Source organism: Budorcas taxicolor, chromosome 2 (assembly GCF_023091745.1).
Source record: "Budorcas taxicolor isolate Tak-1 chromosome 2, Takin1.1, whole genome shotgun sequence".
Lineage (NCBI taxonomy): Eukaryota > Metazoa > Chordata > Mammalia > Artiodactyla > Bovidae > Budorcas > Budorcas taxicolor.
Genome location: NC_068911.1, coordinates 124,380,827 through 124,401,623, shown reverse-complemented (window position 1 = coordinate 124,401,623; position 20,797 = coordinate 124,380,827). Strand labels below are relative to the sequence as shown.

Below are 20,797 nucleotides of genomic sequence, written 5' to 3'. Positions count from 1 at the left end.
AAAGAAAACATAGCTCACGGCATTTTGGCCTTGAGCTTGCTTAGCTCTTTTGAGTCCATGTGGAGATATTCAGCATTGTAAAACGCTTATGGATGTTTAGGCTACAAAAAGTTAGTCACATCTCTGTTGCTGACCAAGTCAGAAAACTATCACAGATATAAAGCAGTGCAAGGTCATTTGGGGTTCAGAACCACGGGTCTTAACAAGCAGGGCAGGCTTCACAGCTCTTGTAGCAGATGGCTGCAGAGTTCCTAGAAACTGATGTAACTGTAAAATTAGAAGCCAAATAATTTATAAAGCTTTCTTATATCAGGATCATCTTCTCAGGCCCACAGTTTACTCTGATGTCCTTGGAAAAATGCAGTTATGATGGTTCCCTCATGTTCTGCCTCCCTGCCCCCATCAGTGCTTGAATGGCTCTCCACAAACTATCTGTATTCATGATAGTGAATTGTGAGTTCACTGCCTAGAAATAGTTGGGCACTTTTATGAGGCATGATGAATTTTTTATTTAGCACAGCAGTAATGAATTAAATAGGACCCCAAAGGATTCAAAGAGTTTACACCTCTCCCTGGGAGCTCTCATTATACGACCCTACAGTGTAAGAGTGTCTCCAATGTTTAAGACCAATAACATCATCATCTGCCAAGAGAGGTTTACAACCTCATTAAGTTAATTACTTCTTATAAAATGAGCCCTCCGATACTGCATGGTGGTTCTGTATATGCTATTAAGTAAAAACTCTCACTGAAAAGAGACACTGTATAAGTACAGAGCACATTCCAGGCCCTCAATAAATGTTAGCTCTCTTCTTTCATTCATTAGCTGATACAAAAATGCTAATAACTACATGTACTCAAAAAAATTTTGGTGAATAAGATAACGTGACATTCAAAAAATGGCCTGGCATTCCTCTTCCCCACAAAACTGAGATTAAACCCCCTCTAGAAAAGCCTCACACACTGTGCTACAATCTGTATTATTTTCCATCATTTCATTTTCCTGTAAGTAATCTCTATGAAACAGAGACATTAAACGACACAAAGTCTCTTTACTCAAAACTATAACCTAATGACAATCAAAACCTTAATGCAATTTGAAATAATTTCTGTGTCACTACTTTGAAAAGGAAGGAAAAGTAGAAAAAGATGGGAACAAGTAAGTAAAACACTAACTGTCTCTATGGAGATGGAGAGGCAGGAGATGCTTTTGGAATCTATAAATGAAAGGAAGGGCTAAGCAGTCACCAAAGGGTATAGCTGAGTAGTCTTTACAAACAGAGTTCTTAGGTATAGTGCCCACCACCCAGCACCAGGAATTCAATGTAATGGATAAGTGAAGCCTCACCAGATCTAGGAAGCACAGTAGCTCAAAACCAACACAAATGTTCCAAGTGACTTCTGGACAGCGCTACTCAAAGTATGGTTCAAGGACCAGCACTACTCAAAAGCTGATTGGTCCATGAACAGCTATTGGTCTGCCTACACATGAGAACAGACTTTGACAAAGAGAAGTTTCTGTAGCAATCTGGTGCCTTGTCTGTTGAAACTAAAACTGTAAGCTGGGAACTTGTCTATGTCTTCTTCGATTTCTTCTGGTATTGATTAGCAACAGTCTGGGCGAGAGAAGAAGCTGGTGCTTCCCAGTGGAAGGTTTGACAATATGACTAACGGTGGTACCCTCCTCCAACCTCCCACAGGAAGCAGCACCTATAAACAAAGCTTCCCACCAGAGCAGGTGGCAATGACCCTGTGAAGCAGCTGTCCATTCTTCAGCTTATGAGAGGGTAAACGGGGGCTAGAAGGATTAAATCTAGGGAAGATGATAGGATTTCAAGCAGTGAATGGGACACTGAAACCAAGAGGACAAGGTATCAAGTAGAAAAATATCAAGAGAAGAGAAAAATATAGAAAAGAAGAATGAACTCAATGTGCCACTAGACTTCCACTAGAGGAATAAGGTGTTTCTGTTTTTCACAGAAAGAATGAATGTCCACCCCATGAAACAGGAGCAACCTCTACTCCAACTCAATAAGGAAGGACACAAGCCCAACCAGGAAACAGAATTCTGCACCAGGAGGAAGCAGGTGGTTTACAACTCTCTGAGAAGGAGGAAATCATATACTAACATGGCTCAGGAGGGGACACATGTTCCAGAGGAGATGAAGAACTGGCCCACACTAATCAAACCAGTGACCACAATCCACTTCTGATGACTCACTTGGTAACAAACTGAAATAATCTGATACTCAAAAAAGTATAAAAGCAGGATGAAGAATGAGTAAAAATCTGAAAGAAAATTAATAGGCTTAGGAATATTTTCATCTCTTCCTCCTTTATGCCTTAAAAAGGAAACAAATGTGAAATGAATAGGCTGGTAGATACCAACAAAATGACTGGGGTGGGGATAGGTGACATGAGACATCATCAACACAAATGGCTCCGTCAAGGGACGCAGTTTTTAACTGGCCTTGCCACCACTTTCACTGGTCAACCTGGGGACAAACAAGAAGTGGTACTGCTTTTAAGAATTAAATTCTGTTTCACAAGAAAGAATGGTTAGTAGCAGTGAAAGAGCAAAAACTTTCTCCCAAGAGATCAATTTCCTCCTAAAGTTCTTACTGGGAAGAAGGAATCCTAAATAGTGAAAGATTTCACAAATTTCTGAGTGAACAGAGGTAAGAGCCCATACCCAGAGTTCAAATGAATGATCTAAAAAGGGGTGGGAAACTCAATATAATGACTATTTATAATATATACTGACAACACACAGCGAAAAGTAAACCCTTCAATGAATAATAACATGAGCTGCCACTGGGGTGGGGGAAACATGAGGGGAAGGTACAGAAGCAGGTAGGGGCTAGGTCAAGCAGAATCTTCTGGGTTAGGCTTATATTTTAGTGCAATAAAAACCATTTCGTGCAATGAAAACTTTATATTTAAAAAATACCTTGAGGCAACAAAAATGGAAAAATACACCAAAACTGATGAGATGCAGCAAAAGTAGTTCCAAGAGGAAATTTTATAGCTATAAATGCATACATCAAGAATAAAGAAATATCTCAAATAAACAACCTAATATTACACCTCAAAAAAGTAGAAAAGTAAGAACTAAGCCCAACCTTAGCAGAAGATACAGTTTTTTGAGGAACCAATAAAGATTAGAGCATAAATAAATGAAATAGAGAACAGGAAAGGCAACAGAAAATTGAGTTGGTTCTTCAAAAAAATAAACCAAACTGGCAAACTTTTATCTAGACTAACCAAGGAAAAAAAGAGAGTTCAAGTAAATAAAATTATCAGTGAAAGAGGAATCAACAGATACCACAAAAATAAAGAATCATAAGAGACTACTCTGGACAGTCATATGCCAACAAATTAGACAACCCAGAAGAAATGGTTAGTTTCTAGAATTATGACTAGAAAATCTGAAGAGACCAATTACTATTAGGGAGAGTGAACCAGTAATCAAAAACTCCAAAATAAAAACACCAGAACTGTCTCAAACTCTTGTAAAACAAAGAAGAGGTAACACTTCCAAACTCATTTTAGCAGGCCAACATTACCCTGATACCAAAGCCAGATAAGGATACTATAAGAAAAGAAAATTACAGGTCAATATCCTTGATGAATATATATGTCAAATCCTCAGTAAAATACTAGCAAACTGAATTCAATAGGTTCATACACAATGATCAAGTGGGCTTTGTCCTTGGAACGCAAGGATGATCCAACATGTGCAAATCAATAAACATAATACATTACAGTTAATACATGTATCACATCTGAATAGAATAAAAGGTTAAGATCATATGATCATCTCAACAGATCTGGAAAAAGCATGTGATATGCAGGAGAATGAAACTGACAAAATTTAATTACCACTCACAAAAATTAACTCAAACTGGAATTGAAAACTTAAGTGCAAGACCTGCAACTGTGAAACTTCTAAAAGGAAACAAAGGAGAAAACTCATATTAGACACTAGTCTCGGCAACGATTTTTTGGATATGACACGCAAAGCACAAATAACATAAGCAAAAATAAACAAATGGGATTACATCAGACTGAAAAGCTTCTGCACAGCACAAGAAATGATTAACAAAACGGAAGGCAACCTACTAAATGGGAGAAAATGTCTCTAAATAATATGACCAGTGAGGGGATAATATCCAAAATACATAAACAGTTCATACAACTCAATTCTGCATAAAACCCAAAAATTTGATTAAAAAGTGAGTAGAAGACCTGAATAGGCATTTTTTCAAAGAAGACATACAGAGGGTCAACAGGCATATGAAAAGATGTTCAACACCATCAATCACCAGAGAAATTAAAATCAAAACCACAATGAGGTATCACCTCACACCTATCAGAGTGGCTAACATATGTATAAAACAAACACATACACACAAAACATAAGTGTTGGAGAGGATGTGGAGAAAAGGGAATCCTTGCGCCACTATTGGTGGGAATGTAAATTGGTGCAGCCACTATGGAAAACAGTATGGAGGTTCCTGAAAAATTAAAAAAAAACAGAACTACCATATGATTCAGCAAAACCACTTCTGGGTACATATCCAAAGTAAATAAAATTACTAGGTTAAAGAGAGATCTGCACTCCCATGTTCCTTGAAGCATTATTTACAATAGTCAAGACATGGAAACAAAGTAAGTGTCTGTCTATGGATGAATGAATAAAGAAAATGTGTTGTATATATACAATTGAATATTGTTCAGCTAAAAAAAAAAAGGAAGGAAATCCTGCCCCTTGTGACAACATGGATGAACTATGAAGGCATTATACTCACTGAAGTAAGTCAGACAGAGAAAGACAAATACTGTATGATCTTGCTTATACATGCAATCTTTAAAAAAAAAAAAAAAACACCTCATAGAATCAAAGAGTAGATTGTTGGTTTGGAGGAGAAGGGGGAAATGAAGACATGTGGTCAAAAGGTACACACTTCCAGCTACAAGATGAAGTGCTAGGAATCTAACGTATAGCATAGAGTCTAGAGTTTACACAGTATTGTATTCTTACAAGTTGCTAAGAGAGTAGATCTTAAAAGTTCTCACCACATAGACACAAAAGAAGGTAACTCAAAAAAAAAAAAAAAAAAAAAACTAAACAGGCCAAGGCTTTGATCCAGTTTTCAGTTTTACAAATCATTCTGGTGTCTTTCTGCAGGCAAGCATAAGGGGGAAAGAGACCTGTTAGATATTGCTACAAACAGTCCTCAAAGGAAAAAAGGATCAGTGGGTTGTTCTAACTAGAGTCTCCAGGTGGACACAAAGAAAAGGAAGAAAGAGCTTGGCAGGAGATATATTTTAGAGGTAGGGCTGATAGAAAATGGAATTCATGTGGACAATACAGGAAAAGAAAACATCTAACATCTCTAGCTTGAGAAACTAGGTTGACAGGTGGTTCCATTTATTGAGATCAGGAAGTTTGGGTAGGTGGATGAAATCAAGAGTTCAGTTTGGGGCATGCTTAGTCTGAGATGTCTCTTAGAGACTCACTTAGACATGACAAGCAGGTACTGGACGTGTAAGCTGGGAGACCAGGTAAGAGGAACTGACTGGCGTATACAGTTCAGGAGGCAACTACATAATCTGAGACTCATTGTGACCCTCCCTTAACTGATAATATAGATGACTTCAAATAATTAAGCAACTGTCCTGCAGAAGAGCAACTAGACTTATTTGGTAAGCTTCCAGACTACTGAGTAAAGAGGAGTACATAGAGGCAGAATTCATCTCTAGGTAAGGAAGAACTTTGTTAGCCAAACCTGTGTGACAAAGTCCATAGGCCACCGTTCAGAATGGTGAGCCTTCTATCAGATTCTGCTGTTCCTGGGAGGACCCTACAATAGATGGTCTATAGGAGACTATCCTCTCTGTTACCTAAGATTCTCACATGCTGGACTTTCCCCCTCCATTTCTGTCCACCCAGTGCCTAGAACCTGCATAACCAAAAGAAACGTGCACCGTGTGTCCAAGGCTCTAGGAAGGGAGCTGGACACACTGATCTAACCGTTCTTTCTTCAGCTACCCTAGGGAACAGGGAAGAGGCGCTCCTCATGAAAGTGGAGTGGAAATAGATACTTCAGGGAAGGTAGGGAGAAACAGAAATAGGTATTTCGAGGCACAGATCTAACTAAGGGCTGATGAACAGAATGGATGCAGTCAGACAACTGAAACACCCACAGGGGATTTTCTTCTTTTGATCATCAGGAAATCAAAGTTATTAATCTGACAACTAATTAGCCAAGCAAAGTGGAAACATTTAAATCCCACTCTGGCAAACAAGTAAAAATTACCAATTAAAAGAGTCTTATCTATAAAACAAGAACATCTTAGAGATGAAACAGTCATGAAAATATCATCCTCCTCTTTCATGGGCTCATCAGTTCCATCAAAGAAACCCACTGACAAAAGCAGTCCTAACCTGTCCAAGTTTGACTGACTCAGACAGCACAGCTCTTCTGAACCTTTTCCAGGTAGCTGGGCACCACCTGTAAAAGCACATTCTCACTCAAGACCATCAATCACGCAAATCGTTTTTATTAAAAGCACGAGAAATAAAGCATAATCCCTCCATTTGAGGGGTTGTTTTATGGGGAAGTTGCCAGCCTGTCTAAAAATATATACAGAAATCTCAATTCTTCAGACTTCAGAGGAAGACTTATCTTTTTTTCAAATAGTTTTTTAATATTTACTATTATTATTTTTTATTTGGTTGCACTGGGTCTTAGTGGCGCCATATGGGATCTTTAGTTATGGCATGTGGGATCAAGTTCCCTTACGAGGGAGCAAACCTGGGCCTCCGGCATTGGAAGCTTAGAGTCTTAGCCACTGGGACACCAGGGAAGACCCAGAGGAAGACTTCTCTGGAGCTAAATCCAGCATTTCTTGGGGCCTTCCTTCACATTTAAGCAGAGGTAGGCTTGTGGTTGTGGTCTCCCTAAACTCAAACAATTATTCCTTAGGGAAGAGGTAAGACTCTGCAGGTTCTGGCATCTTCGAGGAAAGGTCAAAGACCCTGAAGTACTCAGGAACTACACTAGAGGTCTAGAATCCAGGAACTGACTCCTGCATTGGCTGGAACCCCTTTTGATATGTGCCTGTTCCTTCACATGAAAGATGAGGCAAGTTCTTCCTGGAAAACATTCCAGGATCCTAACAACTGGTCTTCCTGCAAAGAAGCCCTGTAACCTTCATGCTAATGAGCCCACTTTGCTGACATCATCCTGTCCATGGTTCACCTTCTTAGAGGAAAAAGTAAGTTGTCCGGTGGTGACCTTACCTGTTTTTCCTGCTCCGCTTTCCCCAGTAATCAGAATACACTGGTCTTTATCTTGATCTCTTAGGGATCTGTATGCTTCATCTGACAGGGCAAAGCTGCAGGGGATAATGGAAAAAAAAAAAGTCCTTACAATTCAGCTCATTATTATTTGTTTACCAGATATAACAGGCTCTTTAAGGGCCACTGATATGTTTCAGGTAGAAAACAGACATATCACATTGTTTTTCTTCAAATTCTTCAAGTAAATAAATAAAGTTATTTATTCTTTGTGGCCCAAGTTATCTTCTCCTATGCATTCCCTATTAACTAAAATGGTATTGATATACTGTACACCATAAAGATATGCTTTCTTTAACCCACATGCTATATTTACAGCTTACTTTATTAAAATCCGGGGAACTAAGAGAACCAAGAAAAAATTTACAACACATGTCCACAACTGGATGATGTTGATATTTCCAGGATGATACACTGGAGTTTCAAAACATTGAGAAAAAAGTTTTTCAAATGTTAGAAAATGCTATCAAATACTAAATAGCTGATACTACCATCACAAAACTAAAACAGAACCACCACCTCCACAAACAAGACAGTTGAAACTATAAGACCCACCAGTGGCAGGTGGTCCTGCAGGTTTGCCATGGTCCTTGTCCAGTCTTGGGCTCCATGATGACAAAGGGCCCCCTATCAAGTAAGTGCTCATGTTGACCTTCCCCTCCTCAAAATCAACTAACAGGGTAAATTTTGACTCCCTCTAGCTAACCGAAGAATAATTTTGACAATACGATGCTATCTTAAAATAGGTAAAGCTGCTTTTCTAATTCATTTATTTTGAGTCTACCTAATGTGAAGAACATGCTAGGAATGCAAAGATAATTAAGATTCAGCCCTTCTTTGATGAGTTTTCAGCCGAAAGTAGGGGAGAGATACAATAAACTGTGGAAAATTCTGAAAGAGATGGGAATACCAAACCACCTAACCTGCCTCTTGAGAAATCTGTATGCAGGTCAGGAAGCAACAGTTAGAACTGGACATGGAACAACAGACTGGTTTCAAATAGGAAAAGGAATACGTCAAGCCTGTACATTGTCACCGTGCTTATTTAACTTATATGCAGAGTACATCATGAGAAACACTGGACTGGAAGAAACACAAGCTGGAATCAAGATTGCCGGAGAAATATCAATAACCTCAGATATGCAGATGACACCACCCTTATGGCAGAAAGTGAAGAGGAACTAAAAAGCCTCTTGATGAAAGTGAAAGAGGAAAGCGAAAAAGTTGGCTTAAAGCTCAACATTCAGAAAACAAAGATCATGGCATCCGGTTCCATCACTTCATGGCAAATAGATGGGGAAACAGTGGAAGCAGTAGCTGACTTTATTTTTTTGGGCTCCAAAATCACTGCAGATGGTAACTTCAGCCATGAAATTAAAAGACGCTTACTCCTTGGAAGAAAAGTTATGACCAACCTAGACAGTATATTCAAAAGCAGACACATTACCTTGCCGACTAAGGTCCGTCTAGTCAAGGCTATGGTTTTTCCTGTGGTCATGTATGGATGTGAGAGTTGGATTGTGAAGAAGGCTGAGCACCAAAGAATTGATACTTTTGAACTATGGTGTTGGAGAAGACTCTTGAGAGTCCCTTGGACTGCAAGGAGATCCAACCAGTCCATTCTGAAGGAGATCAGCCCTGGGATTTCTTTGGAAGGAATGATGCTAAAGCTGAAGCTCCAGTACTTTGGCCACCTCATGCGAAGAGTTGACTCATTGGAAAAGACTCTGATGCTGGGAGGGATTAGGGGCAAGAGGAGAAGGGGACGACCGAGGATGAGATGGCTGAATGGCATCACTGACTCGATGGACATGAGTCTGAGTGAACTCCGGGAGTTGGTGATGGACAGGGAGGCCTGGAGTGCTGCGATCCATGGGGTCGCAAAGAGTCGGACACGAATGAGCGACTGAACTGAACTGAAGTGCAAGGAGAAAGATATATGCAAAACATTGCGGAACCAGACAGGGCCCTCAGTAGGGTGAGGATTGGAGCTAGAATATCTTAAGAGGTAGAAAAAACAGTCCTAAAGAATTAATCAGCAAGACAAAAGGCTTTGAGGCAAAAACAAAGGCCAAAATATCCTAGAGGTGGGCTAAGGGTATGAGCAGTTGCATGCTGCTGAAAGGCAAGGCCTGAGGAGAAACGCACTAGAGAGACGAAGTGAAGTTGCCCAGTCATGTCCCATGGACTGTAGCCTACCAGGCTCTTCCATCCATGGAATTTTCCAGGCAAGAATACTGGAGTGGGTTGCCATTTCCTTTTCCAGGGAATCTTCCCGACCCAGGGATTGAACCCAGGTCTCCCGCATTGCAGGCAAATGCTTTCCCATCTGAGCCATCAGGGAAGCCCAGAGAGATAAGCAGACTCCAAATCAGGGGAATGGATCCACCCACCGGGACTGTAAGCAAAGGAGGGGCAGGACCAGACAGTAACCAGAGAGTAACTGGAGCTAAAACACCAACGTTTACCCTGCACCAGCAGGGGCCCCAGGCCCTTCATATTTAAGGATTCTAAGTCTCATAATGAAACCACTATGAATATATTATTATTAATCCTATTTTCAGATGATGAAATCATAGCACAAAGTTAAGACAGAAGGTGTCAAGGTCACACTGGCAGTATGACACAGTGGAGCCCAAACTGAGCCCTGCTCTTGACCACTAGCACACACCACCTCTGTGTTCTGGACAGATCACAGGGCCACAGGAGTATACTAAGAGAGATCCATCTGAGGCAAGGAGCCCAGTGAAAGGCTGGGGCACTTGGAAGGGTGTCAATTCAGCCTTTCAATCACAGTCTTGGGCTTTTCTTCAGAAAAGTGTGTGCAGCCATTAACAATACACTGAGCACCTTCAATCTGCCAGGAGCTGAATCTTATGTGAATAATGTACACTGATCTCTTTCCATCCAGCAGCCCTCCCTCCCTCACCCTGAAACCCCTTCAGCCATCCCCTGAATAAGCAGTGCCCTGCTCACCCCCAAGGATGCTCAGTGGCCTCATCGTTGTCCAGTGTTCCCTGATTTCCCAAGTGAGAAGCAAGTAAGTCCCTCTGTGTGATTACATACTGTTGTTGTTGTTTAATTATGAAGTCGTGTCCAACTCTTTGTGACCCTATGCACTGTAGCCTGCCAGGCTCCTCTGTCCAGGGGATTCCCAGGCAAGAATACTGGAGTGAATAGCCATTTCCTTCTCCAGGGGATCTTCCCAACCCAGGGATGGAACCCGCATCTCCTGCATTAACAGGTGGATTCTTTACCACTGAGTCACCTGGGAAGCCCCACTGCACCCTGGGACAGTAGAAAAAACAGTAAATCTGGAGGCAGCGGGCATCCCGGATGGACAGGACTCTCTGGGCCCCAGAACCACAACTTACCACCTACAGGACCTGGAGCAAGTCACTCACCTTGGCTGAACTTTCATTTCTCCAGGTACAAAATAAAGAAATGTAGCCCTGTACTTTAGCTCAGAAAATTAAATCAAACTGTATGAAAGCACCTTAAAAGTGAGTAAGTCCTCAATAAATATCTAATGTCTTTCTGTATTATAATTAGTTATGCAGACATCTTCTTATCCCTTACCAGAGTGCAAGCTCCTGGGGGCACAGCCTTTCTGTGTAATTAATTTTCGTGCATTCCACAGAGCTATAAACATAAGACATTGTCTATACCAGAATATGAATGAATGAATGAGTGGACCGTCTCCAAGTTTTGACAAAGCCCCTAATGGACTGAGCTCCATAAGCAGGAAACTCATATCTCCTATCACCTTCAGACAGGGAAGAAAAGCTTTACTTGGATTTCTTATTAGCCCCCTCCTCCCTCCCACACCTCCTACCTCCAGACAATAGTTCAGCAGAGCCAATGTCATCTTCACCACTGGCAAGAAATGCAGGAAAGCATGTTACACCAAATACAAATGAACTCTTCCAATCATATACTGATGTATTTGCTGACCTCTTCATGGATTAACGCAGGCCTTTCCCCAGGCTCCTAGTACTGCAAGTTAGCTTTATATATTATAACATCATTAGATCACAAATGATGCAAAATTACTTCTAACATGATTAACCACATGTGATTATGACTGCACACATACATGTGTACACACACACACACGGGCTCAGAAGATCACCAAATGACCCTGACATGGGTTTATTTCCTATCAGAACACCCAGATGGAACACTTAGTTTTCTCTTGTCTATCTAGACAGAATCGTTAACTGCTGTTCCCCAACCTGAGCTTGATACATCTAGTGGGGAGTATATTTTAAGACAAAGGCTAAAAGGGATGGTTATTCTGTCAGGTTTCTGAAGAGTCAATGATTTCAAACTGTCATTAAAATTCACCAATTAAAGTACTCACACACTGGGAAAACTGGCCCGGGATACTAGCACACCCACCTCAAGCAGAGCATAATGCATTCTTACTTATTTTGTATAAACACAAGATCTTGACTTCACTTAAAAAAATTACACAGGGGTCAGGACACCAGCTCCCCTCCCAACCTTACTCTCTTTCTCTCTGGCAATGTTCAATCTTACTCTCTCTGGCAACGTTAGCACGTACCCATCACCACAGCCAACATTTGTAACTAAACTGAAACCACATGCCAGTCTTCCAACCACTCTATAATTAAGGAATCTAAATAAATCTTTAGAGTAGTTTTTACTTAAAAACAGTTGTGACCCATATGCTTCACATTATTTTGTGAGCATGTCAGCATTGTGATTTACCACACACAAAAATGAATGCTTTACTGCACTATAATGATGATAACTTAGGGGGCAAACATGGTCTTCATCGGACCACATCAAGAGCAGGGCTTCATCTATTTCTTCTGTCCTCTAGTTGAGCTCTAAGAATAGCGACAGCCTGACGTTTGAATGCAAGTCTCTCCTTCATTTCCAGATTAGCTAAACAGCTGTTCATTGAGAGTCAACCTTCCATCCATAGAGAGCATGTTTGTTGCACATTTGCAAACAGTTGTTATCTACCATTTATAGGTTTCGGAAGCCAGATTTGGGGCTCATCTATCATGTTCTGTCTGAGCAGAAGATTGAGTTGCATGTTCAAAATTATCTAGCCAGTATTTATGTTCTTTCACCATTTTATTTCCGTTCAGAATGGGAATCTCTGCCATGGTCCTGCTTTCGTGGGCATCAGGGCACCCCTGCCCAAAATTCCGAGCTCCTCACCCTATCATTTTCTTTCTAGGCTTCCTTCACCTACTTCAGGGAGTAAAAAAATGGTGTGACACCAAATATACACCCACCACCACCTAAAGCTTATGTTCTCCTAAAGTGAAGGTCGCTCAGTCACGTCCGACTCTTTGTGACCCCATGGACTGCAGCCTGCCAGGCTCCTCTGTCCATGGAATTCTCCAGGAGTGGGGAGCTGTTCCCTTCTTCAGCAGATCTTCCCCACCCAGGGATTGAACCGAGGTCTCCTGCATTGCAGGTGGATTCTTTACCAGCTGAGCCACCAGGGAAGCCCACCCATGTTCTCCCAAGCAGACCCCTTTTCTCAGTCCCTCTGGCTCTCCTAATGAGGCGCTTGAGGAACCATTCTCTAAAGCAGTCTAATCCATTCTGAAGACTTCTAGTTTGTCATCTCCTCTAGCCAAAGTGTTACAGAGAACAAATTTTGTCTTAGGAAACTTTCCTAGATTTAGATGACTGTTTCTACCTTTCTATCTTTTTTTCCAAGAACTCTCAAAATGGTACTTCCTTTCATTCAATTCTGAATCCTAGAATACTTTCAAATCACACTAAGGAAATTCTGCTTCTGAATTTAACCCTCTTAAAACAGCTCTGTCTCAAAATTCTAATCCACATTGAGACCTGCGAAACTTAACTATTTCTCCACTTTCTAGCTCTGATTCACCTCTAAAAGCAATATACTTTTAAAATTGAGCAATAATAACAAAAATATAAAGTGCTTTCTAAAAAAATTCCTAACCTCTAATTGTGCCACCAATTTCTAACTTCATATTAAATCCTATTAAGGACTAAGGTCCACAGCAAGGACACACAAGAGAAGAAAGAAAGGGAATTATGTATGGTGTATTTTGTACAGTATCCTTGAGGTCTGTTTATTTGCTGGCTTTTAAGGACCAGGCTCTCTCGTCCCTAGGATTCTCCAGGCAAGAACACTGGAGTGGGTTGCCATTTCCTTCTCCAATGCATGACAGTGAAAAGTGAAAGTCAAGTTGCTCAGTCATGTCCGACCCTCAGCGACCCCATGGACTGCAGCCCTCCAGGCTCCTCCATCCATGGGATTTTCCAGGCGAAAATGGAAGTGGGGTGGAGTGGGGTGCCATTGCCTTCTCCAAAGGAGACACACAATGCTGGCCTTTCTTGTAAAATACTATTGCAGATACCTATACACCTATAATTGTCTCATATTCTTAAGTCAGAAACATTCACTTGCTTGAAAAATAACACTGAGTTAAATTAGTGTTATGCTCTTCTGTGACACAATCATCCCACATCTTAAGGAAAAACTTCAGGGAAAATAAGTTTTTATACTTGTTACAAGTAACTATAACTTTTCATCCTGGAAAGCTCTGTTCCATTCTTGTCCTATGCCATGTTTTCGTAATTCTCACAATATCTCAAGCTTTTTCATTATTATCATGTTTGTTATGGTGACATGTGATCTGTGATCTTTGATGTCACTATTATAACTTTTTGTTTCACACAGTTTATTTAATGTATATACTTTTTTAAGATTTAACACTATTACATACTTTACTATGAGACTATTGTATAGGGTATATGTAACTATCATATACACTAAGAAACCAAAAAAATTTATGTAACTTGCTTTATTGAGATAGTCACTTTACTAAGGTAGCCTGGAACTGAACCCACAATATCTCCGAGGTGTGCCTTAAAAAGCACAGTAAAATAACATATTTACAAAAATACATCTACTCCTACATAGCCACAACATTGGTAAGCATTCCTAACAATCCAAGAGAAGACAGAACAAAAGTAAGCCTCTCTTCAAAATAAAAAGCAATGGGTATATGTATGCATGTGTGCGTGCTAAGTTGTTTCCATCGTGTCCGACTCTTTGCGACCCTATGGACTGCAGCCCACCAGGCTCCTCTGTCCAAGGTTCTCCAGGCAAGAATACTGGAGTGGGTTGCCATTCCCTTCTCCAAGGGGACGTATATATACTATGAAGTAAAAAGGCAAGATTATGAGAAAGAAAAAAAGAACAGAATTGGAGGGAGATGGATGGTAAATGGACCTAAATGATGGCAAGGTTTCTGCATTTTACATAAAGCAGCACAACATTAACTATGTATGGATCTTGAAAACTTTAGGATATACATTATACCATGAACAATCATAAAATAATAACACAAAGAGATACAAAATAACAAAAGAATTAAAATGGAATTCTAAAAACAAATTCAAATTATCCAAAAGAAGGCAAGAAGAAAAACAGGGAACAGATAGAAAGTATATTATTAAATGGTAAACCTAAATTCAAGCACATCGATAATCACACTAAATGTTAATGGACAAAATACTCCAATCAAAAGGCAGAGTATGTTAAAATGGATATAAAAACAAAAGCCAATTTATGCTTCCTATGGAAGTCAAACTTAAAATATGAAGACATGGATAGGCTAAAAGGAAGTAAGATGGGGAAAAAAAAAAAAAAATATATATATATATATATATATATATATACACCATGCCAAAACAACAGGTCAAAAACAGAGTGAGAGAAAAGTACATTTCACTTTCTTTTCTCTTTATTCATCTAAACTCAAAGAGGTCCCTAGTTGGCAACTCAATGAAAAGAAGGCTGTTATGTCATGGCATGACATACGGCAGATTAAAGGTGAAACTTCATTAACATCAATCATTTTTTAAAAAAATATTTATCAATACTTACTTTTTAAAGTTCATATGCATTCTTATACCCTAAAAGGCTTGTTTCTATTAGGTATAAAACAGAAATCTCATCAGGGATGAATCATTTTAAAACGACATCTGTTCTGAAGTGACACAGTTAAGGCATCAAATAAAGCTCAAAAGGTTTTAAAATAAGACATAACAAATGGGCACAAAAAGGTTCTTCTTCCTCTCTAGAATTACACTGGCTTTCAAAAAACAGACTACAGAGTATTTTTGCAAATTTTCATAGACTGAGTCAACCTCAATGTACACTAGGCTTCCCATTATTTTTTAATGAGTCACTCAAAAATAGTTTCTGGACAGTCAGACATAACCACTAAAGGGACAAAACCCATAGCATTAGAATGTTTTGTGCGAATAAAATGGTTCACATGTATTGTAACGTTCTAAGGACTAACAGAAATCCCTGTGTAATTAGACAAGAAATTCTTCTCCTTAAGTAATAGAATTTACAAACAAAGCTCTTTAATTCACCAGTTCACGTGCTAGGTATGCAATATAATCCGAAACAAACTGCAAAGAGCACTTAAAGGGCAGTCGTTCAAGATTTTAGGAATTTTATTTACAATTCTCTTGCGATGGAAGAAGCTCTGAGGCATGCTCACATTTTCCCAACCCCATGGGCCCATCCATTATCAAAATTATGATGGAGTTCCTCAGTTCTACTCAGCCCGGGGTCAGTTGGCTGAGTGTCCCTCAACAGAACAAATACCTTCCTTCTCCTGAAGAGGGATGTGAAGGTGGACTGAGCCAAGGGGTGACTCATTTACAAAGGTGAATTGCAAAAGCCAGGTACTGAAGACAGACATTAGGAAGTAGGTAAGAGGTTTAAAAAGACTAAATTATGTCAGGAAGGAAAAGGACTGGACTTAAGATATGAAGGCCTTGAGGAGGAAACATCTGCCTTCAGGCCCTAGAAGCTGCTCTTTGGAACTTAGCAGTAATCCCTTGAGCTGTTGAGGACTTCCTTCTGCAAATGGTGTCCTGAGCATGAGAGGCCACAGGGGAGAGCCCGTCACAGGGCCAGCATCCTGCTTGGACTTGGCAAGCAGTTAAAAGCACAGAGGCTGACTCCACTTTATCAGTCTTTGCTGCTGAAGGGCCTTATCTCGCAAATTAATGAAGTGTGGCTGGTTTCTTCTATCTTGAACGAGGGCCCCTAACAACTAATATGGAAGAATACGCGGAGGTTAGAGCAGCAACATCCACAAGGGTGAGGTTCCCAGGCACCCCAAGCTGAAAGGCATCATACTCACTGCGAGGCTTCTGGGAATAAAGATGAAGAAAATCTGTCTTTTAACAGCTTAAAATCAAACACGAAAGACATTAAATCCCCCCAAAAAAGAGCTGTAGAAGAACATTAAGGTGCATAATGTTATTCATACAAGAGAAATTCCAGTTAAACCGCACTTATTTCTCCCTTCTAATCCACTCCCACTCTTAAAAGATTCTGTCGAAAACAATGACACAATGATACAAAGCTCATTCTACACAGAATCCTGAGTTCTGTGTAGAGCTCCACATTTCCTATATTTTTGGTATCTAACTTCTACCATTACACAAGATATCCTTTCAATGAATATGATAAAATAATAAACAGCACAAGACGCAAGCATTCTGGCCTGTCTTCCCCGGTTTTCCATTGCCTTGTAAATAGATCTGAACAGAGTTCCTCATCTAAAAAAAAAAAAGGTGTGGGAGACGGTAAGAAACATACGATCAGTCCCCTACTGAGAAAAGTATGTCACAGAAGACAGGTATGTCACATCGAACCCCAAGGCATACGCAAGGACAGAGGCTGGGAGAACACAGAAAACAAGAGGAAATTGTGTTATTTCCTCTATCCAGAAATTAACAAAACACACCTGATCTGAGAGGGGAAAAACCAGACAACTGAGCTCTTAATGCAAATTCAATAGCCCTCAAAGTATTTTTAGTATCTCTTTTAACAAAAGAATACTAACAAATAACCTTTTATTACCCAACTCTCATAAAACTAAGGACACAGCTATTTATTTACAAAAATAGCCTTTTTTGCTTAGGGTAAATATAATTTAAACAAACTCCTAGCACAATCATTTCCAAGGTTTTTAGCAAAATAGCTTATTTCAACCAACTTATGGCTTCCCCAGCGGCTCAGTTGGTAAAGAATCTGCCTGCAATGCAGGAGACCCAGGTTTGATCCCTGGGTTGGGAAGATTCCTTGCAGAAAGAAATGGCAACCCACTCCAGTATTCTTGACTGGGAAATCCCATGGACAGAGGAGCCTGGTGGATTACACTCCAGAGGTTGCAAACAGTAGGACACGACTGAGTGACTAAACCACCAACAACCAACATCATGGGTTTTTTATGACTTTATTATAGGCAACTCAAACTTCAGGTTAAAAATATCTATTCCAAGAGACAAAATGTGGTCCACTGGAGAAGGGAATGGCAAACCACTTCAGTATTCTGCCTTGAGAACACCATTAACAGTATGAAAAGGCAAAAAGACAGGACACTGAAAGATGAACTCCCCAGGTAGGTAGGTGCCCAATATGCTACTGGAGATCACTGGAGAAGTAACTCTAGAAAGAATGAAGGGTTGGAGCCAAAGTAAAAACAACACCCAGCTGTGGACGTGACCAGTTACAGAAGCAAGGTCCGATGCTGTAAACAGCAATATTGCATAGGAACCTGGAATGTCAGGTTCATGAATCAAGGCAAATTGGAAGTGGTCAAAAAAGAGATGGCAAGAGTGAACGTCAACATTCTAGGAATCAGTGACCTAAAATGGACTGGAAGGGGTGAGTTTAACTCAGATGACCATTATATCTACTACTGTGGGCAAGAATCTCTTAGAAGAAATGGAGTAGCCATCATAGTCAACAAAAGAGTCTGAAATGCAGTACTTGGATGCAATCTCAAAAATGACAGAATGATCTCTGTTCGTTTCCAAGGCAAACCATTCAATATCACAGTAATCTAGGTCTATGCCCTGACCAGTAATGCTGAAGAAGCTGAAGCTGAATGGTTCTGTGAAGACCTATAAGACCTTCTAGAACTAAAATCCAAAAAAGATGTCCTTTTCATTATAGGGGACTGGAATGCAAAAGTAGGAAGTCAAGAAGCCTGGAGTGACAGGCAAATTTGGCCTTGGAGTACAGAATGAAGCAGGGCAAAAGTTAATAGAGTTTTGCCAAGAGAATGCACTGGGCCTAGCAAACACCTTCTTCCAACAACACAAGAGAAGACTCTACACGTGGACATCACCATATGGTCAATACCAAAATCAGATTGATTATATTCTTTGCAGCCAAAGATGGAGAAGCTCTATACAGTCAGCAAAAACAAGACTAGGAGCTGATTGTGGCTCAGGTCATGAACTCCTTATTGCCAAATTCAGACTTAAATTGAAGAAAGTAGGGAAAACCGCTATACCATTCAGTATGACCTAAATCAAATCCCTTACGATTATACAGTGGAAGTGAGAAATAGATTCAAGGGATTAGATATGACAGACAGAGTACCTGAAGAACTATGGACGGAAGTTCGTGACACTGTACAGGAGGCAGTGATCAAGACCATTTCTAAGAAAAAGAAATGCAGAAAGGCAAAATGGTTGTTTGAGGAGGACTTACAAATAGCTGTGAGTAGAAGCGAAGTGAAAGGCAAAGGAGAAAAGGAAAGACATACCCATTTGAATGCAGAGTTCCAAAGAATAGCAAGAAGAGATAAGAAAGCCTTCCTCAGTGATCAGTGCAAAGAAATAGAGGAAAACAACAGAATGGAAAAGACTAGAGATCTCTTCAAGAAAATTAGAGAAACCAAGGGAACATTTCATGCAAAGATGGGCACACTTAAGGACAGAAATGGTATGGACCTAACAGAAGCAGAAGATATTAAGAAGATGTGACAAGAATACACAGAAGAACTATACAAAAAAGATCTTCATGACCCCAGTGATCACGATGGTGTGATCACTCACCTAGAGCCAGACATCCTGGTATGTGAAGTCAAGTGGGCCTTAGGAAGCATCACTACAAACAAAGCTAGTGGAGGTGATGGAATTCCAGTGGAGCTATTTCAAATCCTAAAAGGTGATGCTGTGAAAAGGGCTGTACTCAATATGCCAGCAAATTTGGAAAACTCAGCAGTGGCCACAGGACTGGAAAACGTCAGTTTTCATTCCAATCCCAAAGAAAGGCAAAGCCAATGAATGTTCAAACTACCACACAACTGCACTGATCTCACACGTTTGCAAAGTAATGCTCAAGATTCTCCAAGCCAGGCTTCAACAGTACATGAACCGTGAACTTCCAGATGTTCAAGTTGGATTTAGAAAAGGCAGAGGAACCAGAGATCAAATTGCCAACATCTGTTGCACCATCAAAAAAGCAAGAGAGTTTCAGAAAAACTTCTACTTCTGCTTTATTAACTATGCCAAAACAAAGCCTTTGACTGTGTGGATCACAACAAATTGTGGAAAATTCTTAAAGAGATTGGAATACCAGACCACCTGACCTGCCTCCTGAAAAATCTGTATGCAGGTCAGGAAGCAACCGTTAGAATTGGACACAGAACAACAGACTACTTCCAAATCAGGAAAGGAGTACGTCAAGGCTGTATATTGTCACCCTGCTAATTTAACTTATATGCAGGGTACATCATGAGAAATGCTGGGCTGGATGAAGCACAAGCCAGACTCAAGAAGGCCAGGAGAAATATCAATAACCTCAGATATGCAGATGACACCACCCTTATGGCAGAAAGTGAAGAACTAGAGAGCCTCTTGATGAAAGTGAAAGAGGAGAGTGGAAAAACTTGGCTTAAAACTCAACATTCAGAAAAGTAAGGTCATGGCATCTGGTCCCATCACTTCATGGCAAATAGGTGGAGAAACAGTGAAAACAGTGACAGATTTTATTTTGGGGGCTCCAAAATCACTGCACATGGTGATTGCAGCCATGAAATTAAAAGACACTAGCTCCTTGGAAGAAAAACTGTGGCCAGCCTAGACGGTATAATAAAAAGCAGAGACATTACTTTGCCAACAATAAGTCCATCTAGTCAAAGCTTTGTTTTTTCCAATAGTCATGTATAGATGTGAGAGTTGGACTTTAAAGAAAGCTGAGCACCAAAGAATTGATGCTTTTGAACTGTGGTGTTAGAGAATACTCTTGAGAATCCCTTGGACTGCAAGGAGATCCAACCAGCCGGTCCTAAAGGAAATCAGTCCTGAAAAACTGATGTTGAAGCTGATACTCCAATACTTTGGCCACCGGATGCGAAGAACTGACTCACTGGAAAAGACCCTGATGCTGGGAAAGATTGAAGGAAGAGGAGAAGGGGACAACAGAGGATGAGATGGTTAGATGGCATCTCATCCAACTGACTCAATGGAGATGAGTTTGAGTAAACTCCAGGAGATGGTGATGGACAGGGAGGCCTGGCGTGCTGTAGTCCACGAGGTTGCAAAGACTAAGTGACATGACTAAGTGACTGAACTGAA

The 20,797-nt window shown here is 40.3% G+C and overlaps 1 protein-coding gene across 1 annotated transcript in view; it reads right to left on the bottom strand.

Annotated features, from left to right (window-relative positions):
* Positions 1-20,797, bottom strand: part of MYO1B (myosin IB) — a 159,286-nt gene that overhangs the window by 90,970 nt on the left and 47,519 nt on the right. Inside the window, exon 3 of the mRNA XM_052659196.1 lies at positions 7,310-7,404. Coding sequence (XP_052515156.1) covers positions 7,310-7,404 — 95 coding nt within the window. The remainder of the gene's footprint in view (positions 1-7,309; positions 7,405-20,797) is intronic.